Below are 10,303 nucleotides of genomic sequence, written 5' to 3'. Positions count from 1 at the left end.
TTTAAAACAATGTTGTGTTTTTATACAAAAATATCTTAAGACTAATTTCTACATCAAGGTTAAAATAATATGATTTTATTGGACTGTATTACATTTTGTTATTGTTTGTAAAAAAAAGTTTAAAAAAGGTTAAAAAAGGACGAAAGTCCCAACACTAGGGATTTTCCTTTTATTGTTTTTATGAATATATTTTATTTTAATAATTTAGATACGGATGCTCAAAAATGTTACTATTTATCTATATTTTTCCTTAGTACATTCCCTTAGTACATTCCTAAATCGTATCCGTATCGTGATTAAAAAATGCACGATATGCAAAGAAAATAAATATGATAGGCGTCCTGGTAATCAAGTTTTAAGTGCCACCCCAATGCCAACACATCCTGGCCATACTCTTCATATCGATATTTTTGCAACCAATAAAAAGAAGATCCTTACCGCAATCGGCAAATTTACAAAGTTCGCCGTTGTTAGGATGTTAGATGGCAAGAGTACTGAAAACATAAGAAACCCGCTGAGAGAAATTCTTTTTTATTTTTGAGTCCCAAAATCTGTTGTTTTCGATAACGAAAAATCTTTTAATTCGCAGTCAATCAGGTTCATGATGGAAAATGACTTAAAAATTAATATCTTCACCACCCCTCCTTACAGAAGTGAAGTAAATGGACAAGTAGAGAGATTCCATTCAACTCTTGCTGAAATCATGAGGTGCCTAAAACAGGAAGATTCAAGTAAAAATTTTACAGAACTGGTTGAGACTGCTGTGAACGAATATAACCACTCCATTCATTCGGTAACAAATAAAAGACCTGTCGATTTATTTTTTGGAAGAATATTAAATTTTGGACCAGAAGACTATGAAAAAAACCCGTTTAGCGAACTATGAAAGGCTATTGGATAAACAAAAAAAGATATGAAATATCATAATAAAAATAAGGAGGAAGCTAAAGACTACGAACCCGGACAGGAGATTCATGTAAAACAAAACAAAAGAATAGGGACTAAATTGGCTAAGCGTTTTAAGAAGGAAAAGGTGAAAGAAAATCACCACTCAACAGTTTTAACTGAATCTGGTAGGGTGGTGCACAAAAATCATATTAGATAAGAAGAAAAAAATTACTTATAATATTTAATAAAGCGCATAGCGCTGCCAAAGAACTGTGTTCTCTGCATACTAGACGAGGATTGAGCCAATCAATTCTTTGACTATTTTGACTACAATAAGGTTTCCCATACCGCGCACGGCTTGGTACACAAAACAATGTAATATTACCAAACAAAAGTTTGTTTTAATTTAAGCAATTTTCTTAGAACCAAAACCATTACCGTCCGCTCACTTATAAGCTATTTTTGTTTCTTACTCACATGTCTTATTTCTTAATCACATGTATTTAATAAATTAAACATTTTGCACACTTTTACAAAATTCGCAATTCCAACGACACATGCCAAAGAGCTGTGTAATGTTAATAATAACCATAATAATATAAATGGTAATCCATCAATATTTTATTTAACTTTTAATAAAGCGTATAGCGCTGCCAAAAGATAGAATATTGGTAATTGCTCTAATAATATAATGTAAATCTATTAATATTTTACTTAACTTATAATAAAGCGCATAGCGCTGCCAAAAGGTAAAATATTGATAGTTATTATAATAAAATAATAATTATTCTTTTCCTTATTAACTACGTAATTAGTTATTATAGAATGCACAGCGTGGTTTAAGAAAATATAAAATAATATAAAAATTTTAATAGTTGTCGTTTTTCAAGTTTTTCTGAGCCGATAGGTTATGAGAGAAGAGAAGAAGAAAGAAGAGTAACTGTGGTAAATTAATTTTAAGGAGTAAGAGTGAATGAATGAATGTAAGAATAAAGAAAACAATATTTAATTCCTTACTAAATAAAAAAATTGTAGTAAAAAATGTTATAATATAAAAATTTTTTATGGAAATTAAATTGGAAAAATTAATAATTAATAATTAATAAATTGTATTTTATGAATAAATTTAAGTAAGCTTGTAAAAGTTTTAAATGGAAAAAAAATTGTAAATTATTGAAATTAAATTTGAAAAAATTATAAGTTAAACAATAAATTAGTTATTTAACTTTGTAATTATATTTTATAAATAAATTTAAGTAAGCTTGTAAAAATTTTAAAATTGGAAAGAAAATTGTAAATTATCAAAATTAAGTTGAAAAAAATTATAAGATAAACAATAATTTAATTATCTAATATTATAATTATTTTTATGAACAATTGTTAATAAGTATTTAACTCAATAAAAAATGGTAGCTTTAAGTGGGAGTGTCGGGTTCCTTTTTGCGAGGTGGAGAGCGGATGCGGTGTGTGAAACTAGGTACAGGGGCCCAAACGAGGACGTTTGAAATTAGTAAGGGAGGAGTTAACTCCCGCGTACCCCGAAATCCGGCCCTGTGCTTAGTCTCATTAACGGAGCAATCATGCGATGTTGTTCGAACGCATGGTTGCTACCAAACGGGATTTCCATTTGTTTGTCTGGAAAAGTCCCGTTTGGCTTCGGTATCTCCTAACTTCGCAAAATTGCGCTCGGTCTCTCCTGCTTCAGCCTCTGAATAAGAAACACATGAAATTTTTGCTAAATTAATAAAAATAAATATTTAACTTATATATATTATGCATTATTATTTATCTGTTGTCTCATTTTTTATTATTATTATTTATACTGTATTTGTTCATTAATTTAATAACCTATTTTTCATTTCGTTTTATTTATTTTATTACTATCATTTTATTTTATTTTTATTTTTGTTTTTATTTATGTATGTATATATATACATATTTATTTCTTCATCCATTATTGTTTATCTGTTTCGCATTTATATATTATTATATATTGTATTTGTATATTAGTTCATTTATCCATTTTTCTCTGCTTATCCACTCATATGTTCTCTTACTTGTTAATATACATTTAGTTATTCTATGTGTTTGTTTATATATTCCTCTCATCCATCTACTTGCTTATCTTATTCATCCACTTAGTTTATCAATTTTATCCCTCCATTCATTTATTTATCCATTCATTTGCTCATTCTTTTCCTTGGTTTATTCTATTATTTATTTATCTATTCATTCCTCTATTTACTATTTTATTCACTGTTGTGTTTTTATTATAGCCGCCGCTTTTTAATTCATCTCGTCATATCGGGCTCACATCTTACGGATTTCTATATCAGCAATTGTTATCTCCATGATGTCATCCAGACCCGCAATATCCGCCGGTCCGCATCCATGTGTGGCTAACACAACACCCATCATTACCCCTTTATCAACCATATCAACCGTCCCATCAGGAACAGAAACGGATCCCAAACTCATGGCCTCATGCCCAAAGCCAGCAACAGACCCACAATCAAGACCACTCCTTGCCACAAAAAGCGTCACTAAAACTCCTGCTAAAATCGTTGCTAGAAAACATAATGTTGCCCAGGTCATAGCCAAGAATGTCATGGATACAGCCTCTTGTATAGTCTCTACGGTCCCCGTCACTACGACCTCTACCATCCCATCACGTCTGGCCCCCTCTGTCTCAGCATTTATGGGCAACTCTCTTCCGTCCCTGTCCCCACAGCTTTTCCCCACTGTACCCTCTCTTAATTACTTTCCAGCTCTTTACCCTTGTGCGATACCTGGGGATTTTATTAATCTCACTATAATCACTGTTCCGTTAGAGATGCGTATTTTGGTTAGTTTTGGTCCCAATTACTGTCCTGTTGCTCCGCCTACCATCTCCAATTACTACACAGCCCTGGCTCAGTATTACAAGTATCACACTGAATATCAAAATGATTTGGGACTTTATTGTAAGGCTTTGATGGATGACCATTATGTAAAATTCTTGGCTGCAATGCGTACTCATCGTGTTCCTTCACCTTACCATTCCATGCTTACGCATTTATTCAACGTTACTCATAAATTCCTTTAGGCTCGTAATGATTTATTGTTGGTCCAGTCTGACAAGTGCAAGGCCACTATATTAATGTATAGGGATTCTTACATTGGAAAAATTGATGACCTATTGCAGAGTTATATTAGTACTGGAGCTTGTTCAATATTCATCGGTGATCAGGACCAGCTTTCTCGCAAGATTCAGGCGCAGTACCGGAAGGTTGTTAATCCTTTGTGTCGTCTTCATGCTGCTAAACCTAATCTTTATCCCTCCTCTATAAATGCTAGCCTTAAGAAGTTATTATCATCCTCGCCAACCTTCCCTTATCTATATGGAACTATCAAGACCCATAAGCTTGACAATCCGGTCCGTCCGATTTGCAGTCCCATTCAATGGTACTCTCACCCCTTACACAAGCTATGTCAGTTTTTCTTATCTGCTGCTCTCCAGAGTAAGCTTTCGTGTCATAATCTGTCTAACATTAATAAGCTTACCGATCATTTACTACAATTGCAGCCTCGTCCAGGTTATGTATTAGTTACAATGGCAATACGAGAAATGTACCCAAGTACTCGCATCCCTCCTTTATGGGATTTACTGCAGTTTTTTATGGGTCAGGATTGGTTTAAAGCTGCTTGCCCTATCGATGTCAGTATGTTGCAATCTATATTAGATTTTATACTCCATAAGGCCAATTATTTCACATTCAATGGTGATTTGTATCAGCAACACGAAGGGTTACCACAAGGTGGAGGGGCCTCTGGCTTATTGGCCACCATATTTCTAGATGCTCAGATTGAACTTAATTATAATCCATTGTTCTTGTCCCATAGTGTTTTAGCTTGGTGGAAGTATATCGACGATGTGCTCCTCTACATGCCTTCTTTCTCTGTTTCTAGTTTTATGGATGCTTTTCCCCGTCTCATTGGATACGACGTAACTTATACTGTAGAAAAACCAGATCTCAAATATAGTGTTTACCCTTGTGTTGCTTATCTCGATCATCGTATTTTCCAATCCTCTCATGCTTTCTTAGTAAATGTCTATCATAAGTCCACCGAATCCATGCGTTTGACCCATTATACTTCACATACATCCATTAAAGTTAAGCAATCTGTACTCTCTACTCATTTGCGTCGTGTATTTTATCGCACTAGCGATACTTTCCTTTCCGTAGATCTTGCTGACTGTCTTGTTCGGTTCTATACCAACGGTTATCCTCAGTATCTTGTCCATTCTGAACTGGAAAAATTACTCACCAACTATAATGAGCCTTATGGTCAACCTTTGACTTCTTATCGCCGCTCTCTCATTTCTAAATTCCTCTATCCATATGGGTTACCAAATGGCCATATTTATCCTAGTCTCTTCAATCCTACTTCACAACCTAAACTGTATCGTCGCAGTATTGTCTTCAGCTGCGAGGATTTTGTCAAAATATTGCATCATGCTCTTCACAAAATAGATGGTAGTGTACCAACATTCTCTAAAGCTAAAAGTTTATTCTCTGCTTTACATATGTAATCTGCCTCCTATCATCTGCATTCATTGTTCCAAAAAAGATATGTTGCAGCGATCCAATGAATTCAAATAGTGCTCTTTTAGATCTTTTAATATTTTGTGGAAATAGATATTGATTCGTGTTCTTCATATTCTCAACTTGCCGTTTCATTGTGTCTAAAAGCCGATTACACTGCCCTTCAAAAGTTTGTAAATTTTCACAAGTCTTACTCATTGTGATTAAAATTCTATCTGCTTGTTTTATTGTGTCGAAAAATGAGTTTAAGTTAAAGTATACTACCATATTCCATGATGATGCAACTACGTCCACTGATCCGATGTGGTTGAATATAAAAATAAATGCGATGAATATGGTAAGAATATTAAGGAACTAAAGGAACAGGATGGGCGATATATGAGATTACAAAATGATCATATATCAATAAAAATTGATTTCGAACCGGAACTTCAAAAAATCGAAAAAAAAGAATCTGCAAAGAATAGTTTTCATGATAGCTTGAATTCTTGTAATGCATCAACAGGTAATCCCTCAAGTTCTTGTAAAGTCCCAAGGACAGGTGACAGACTTGCAAAAACAAATAAATTTTTACGGAAGTAGGATACAGGATGCAGAAACATATCTACAAATGACCAAAATGTACTTTTATATTAGTGAAGTACACTGATATAGCAATTTTGCTATATCCGGCTCGAAGGACCAAAATGTACTATTATATTATTGATCATAGCACTCTTGGTATATCCGGCTCGAAGGACCAAAATGTACTGATTATATTATTGAAGTACTTTGATTGAGTATTTTGTAGTTACTGATTTTATTTAAAACAATGTTGTGTTTTTATACAAAAATATCTTAAGACTAATTTCTACATCAAGGTTAAAATAATATGATTTTAATGGACTGTATTACATTTTGTTATTGTTTGTAAAAAAAAGTTTAAAAAAGGTTAAAAAAGGACGAAAGTCCCAACACTAGGGATTTTCCTTTTATTGTTTTTATGAATATATTTTATTTTAATAATTTAGATACGGATGCTCAAAAATGTTACTATTTATCTATATTTTTCCTTAGTACATTCCCTTAGTACATTCCTAAATCGTATCCGTATCGTGATTAAAAAATGCACGATATGCAAAGAAAATAAATATGATAGGCGTCCTGGTAATCAAGTTTTAAGTGCCACCCCAATGCCAACACATCCTGGCCATACTCTTCATATCGATATTTTTGCAACCAATAAAAAGAAGATCCTTACCGCAATCGGCAAATTTACAAAGTTCGCCGTTGTTAGGATGTTAGATGGCAAGAGTACTGAAAACATAAGAAACCCGCTGAGAGAAATTCTTTTTTATTTTTGAGTCCCAAAATCTGTTGTTTTCGATAACGAAAAATCTTTTAATTCGCAGTCAATCAGGTTCATGATGGAAAATGACTTAAAAATTAATATCTTCACCACCCCTCCTTACAGAAGTGAAGTAAATGGACAAGTAGAGAGATTCCATTCAACTCTTGCTGAAATCATGAGGTGCCTAAAACAGGAAGATTCAAGTAAAAATTTTACAGAACTGGTTGAGACTGCTGTGAACGAATATAACCACTCCATTCATTCGGTAACAAATAAAAGACCTGTCGATTTATTTTTTGGAAGAATATTAAATTTTGGACCAGAAGACTATGAAAAAAACCCGTTTAGCGAACTATGAAAGGCTATTGGATAAACAAAAAAAGATATGAAATATCATAATAAAAATAAGGAGGAAGCTAAAGACTACGAACCCGGACAGGAGATTCATGTAAAACAAAACAAAAGAATAGGGACTAAATTGGCTAAGCGTTTTAAGAAGGAAAAGGTGAAAGAAAATCACCACTCAACAGTTTTAACTGAATCTGGTAGGGTGGTGCACAAAAATCATATTAGATAAGAAGAAAAAAATTACTTATAATATTTAATAAAGTGCATAGCGCTGCCAAAGAACTGTGTTCTCTGCATACTAGACGAGGATTGAGCCAATCAATTCTTTGACTATTTTGACTACAATAAGGTTTCCCATACCGCGCACGGCTTGGTACACAAAACAATGTAATATTACCAAACAAAAGTTTGTTTTAATTTAAGCAATTTTCTTAGAACCAAAACCATTACCGTCCGCTCACTTATAAGCTATTTTTGTTTCTTACTCACATGTCTTATTTCTTAATCACATGTATTTAATAAATTAAACATTTTGCACACTTTTACAAAATTCGCAATTCCAACGACACATGCCAAAGAGCTGTGTAATGTTAATAATAACCATAATAATATAAATGGTAATCCATCAATATTTTATTTAACTTTTAATAAAGCGTATAGCGCTGCCAAAAGATAGAATATTGGTAATTGCTCTAATAATATAATGTAAATCTATTAATATTTTACTTAACTTATAATAAAGCGCATAGCGCTGCCAAAAGGTAAAATATTGATAGTTATTATAATAAAATAATAATTATTCTTTTCCTTATTAACTACGTAATTAGTTATTATAGAATGCACAGCGTGGTTTAAGAAAATATAAAATAATATAAAAATTTTAATAGTTGTCGTTTTTCAAGTTTTTCTGAGCCGATAGGTTATGAGAGAAGAGAAGAAGAAAGAAGAGTAACTGTGGTAAATTAATTTTAAGGAGTAAGAGTGAATGAATGAATGTAAGAATAAAGAAAACAATATTTAATTCCTTACTAAATAAAAAAATTGTAGTAAAAAATGTTATAATATAAAAATTTTTTATGGAAATTAAATTGGAAAAATTAATAATTAATAATTAATAAATTGTATTTTATGAATAAATTTAAGTAAGCTTGTAAAAGTTTTAAATGGAAAAAAAATTGTAAATTATTGAAATTAAATTTGAAAAAATTATAAGTTAAACAATAAATTAGTTATTTAACTTTGTAATTATATTTTATAAATAAATTTAAGTAAGCTTGTAAAAATTTTAAAATTGGAAAGAAAATTGTAAATTATCAAAATTAAGTTGAAAAAAATTATAAGATAAACAATAATTTAATTATCTAATATTATAATTATTTTTATGAACAATTGTTAATAAGTATTTAACTCAATAAAAAATGGTAGCTTTAAGTGGGAGTGTCGGGTTCCTTTTTGCGAGGTGGAGAGCGGATGCGGTGTGTGAAACTAGGTACAGGGGCCCAAACGAGGACGTTTGAAATTAGTAAGGGAGGAGTTAACTCCCGCGTACCCCGAAATCCGGCCCTGTGCTTAGTCTCATTAACGGAGCAATCATGCGATGTTGTTCGAACGCATGGTTGCTACCAAACGGGATTTCCATTTGTTTGTCTGGAAAAGTCCCGTTTGGCTTCGGTATCTCCTAACTTCGCAAAATTGCGCTCGGTCTCTCCTGCTTCAGCCTCTGAATAAGAAACACATGAAATTTTTGCTAAATTAATAAAAATAAATATTTAACTTATATATATTATGCATTATTATTTATCTGTTGTCTCATTTTTTATTATTATTATTTATACTGTATTTGTTCATTAATTTAATAACCTATTTTTCATTTCGTTTTATTTATTTTATTACTATCATTTTATTTTATTTTTATTTTTGTTTTTATTTATGTATGTATATATATACATATTTATTTCTTCATCCATTATTGTTTATCTGTTTCGCATTTATATATTATTATATATTGTATTTGTATATTAGTTCATTTATCCATTTTTCTCTGCTTATCCACTCATATGTTCTCTTACTTGTTAATATACATTTAGTTATTCTATGTGTTTGTTTATATATTCCTCTCATCCATCTACTTGCTTATCTTATTCATCCACTTAGTTTATCAATTTTATCCCTCCATTCATTTATTTATCCATTCATTTGCTCATTCTTTTCCTTGGTTTATTCTATTATTTATTTATCTATTCATTCCTCTATTTACTATTTTATTCACTGTTGTGTTTTTATTATAGCCGCCGCTTTTTAATTCATCTCGTCATATCGGGCTCACATCTTACGGATTTCTATATCAGCAATTGTTATCTCCATGATGTCATCCAGACCCGCAATATCCGCCGGTCCGCATCCATGTGTGGCTAACACAACACCCATCATTACCCCTTTATCAACCATATCAACCGTCCCATCAGGAACAGAAACGGATCCCAAACTCATGGCCTCATGCCCAAAGCCAGCAACAGACCCACAATCAAGACCACTCCTTGCCACAAAAAGCGTCACTAAAACTCCTGCTAAAATCGTTGCTAGAAAACATAATGTTGCCCAGGTCATAGCCAAGAATGTCATGGATACAGCCTCTTGTATAGTCTCTACGGTCCCCGTCACTACGACCTCTACCATCCCATCACGTCTGGCCCCCTCTGTCTCAGCATTTATGGGCAACTCTCTTCCGTCCCTGTCCCCACAGCTTTTCCCCACTGTACCCTCTCTTAATTACTTTCCAGCTCTTTACCCTTGTGCGATACCTGGGGATTTTATTAATCTCACTACAATCACTGTTCCGTTAGAGATGCGTATTTTGGTTAGTTTTGGTCCCAATTACTGTCCTGTTGCTCCGCCTACCATCTCCAATTACTACACAGCCCTGGCTCAGTATTACAAGTATCACACTGAATATCAAAATGATTTGGGACTTTATTGTAAGGCTTTGATGGATGACCATTATGTAAAATTCTTGGCTGCAATGCGTACTCATCGTGTTCCTTCACCTTACCATTCCATGCTTACGCATTTATTCAACGTTACTCATAAATTCCTTTAGGCTCGTAATGATTTATTGTTGGTCCAGTCTGACAAGTGCAAGGCCACTATATTA

General features: G+C 32.7%; 1 protein-coding gene across 1 annotated transcript; it reads left to right on the top strand.

Moving 5' to 3' along the window:
* Window positions 1-4,027: 4,027 nt before the first annotated feature.
* Window positions 4,028-5,461, top strand: LOC119663588. The gene has a single exon (XM_038073200.1). The coding sequence runs from the start codon at window positions 4,028-4,030 to the stop codon at window positions 5,459-5,461; it is 1,434 nt and encodes a 477-aa protein (XP_037929128.1).
* The last annotated feature ends 4,842 nt before the right edge of the window (window positions 5,462-10,303 follow it).

Source organism: Teleopsis dalmanni, unplaced genomic scaffold (genome assembly GCF_002237135.1).
Source record: "Teleopsis dalmanni isolate 2A unplaced genomic scaffold, ASM223713v2 unscaffolded_contig_0612, whole genome shotgun sequence".
Lineage (NCBI taxonomy): Eukaryota > Metazoa > Arthropoda > Insecta > Diptera > Diopsidae > Teleopsis > Teleopsis dalmanni.
This window is presented reverse-complemented; position numbering and strand designations above follow the sequence as displayed.

What these genes read in the sequence shown, in the direction of transcription:
- LOC119663588 (XM_038073200.1), top strand. Translation starts at nt 4,028, where the DNA reads ATGTATAGGGATTCTTACATTGGAAAAATTGATGACCTATTGCAGAGT.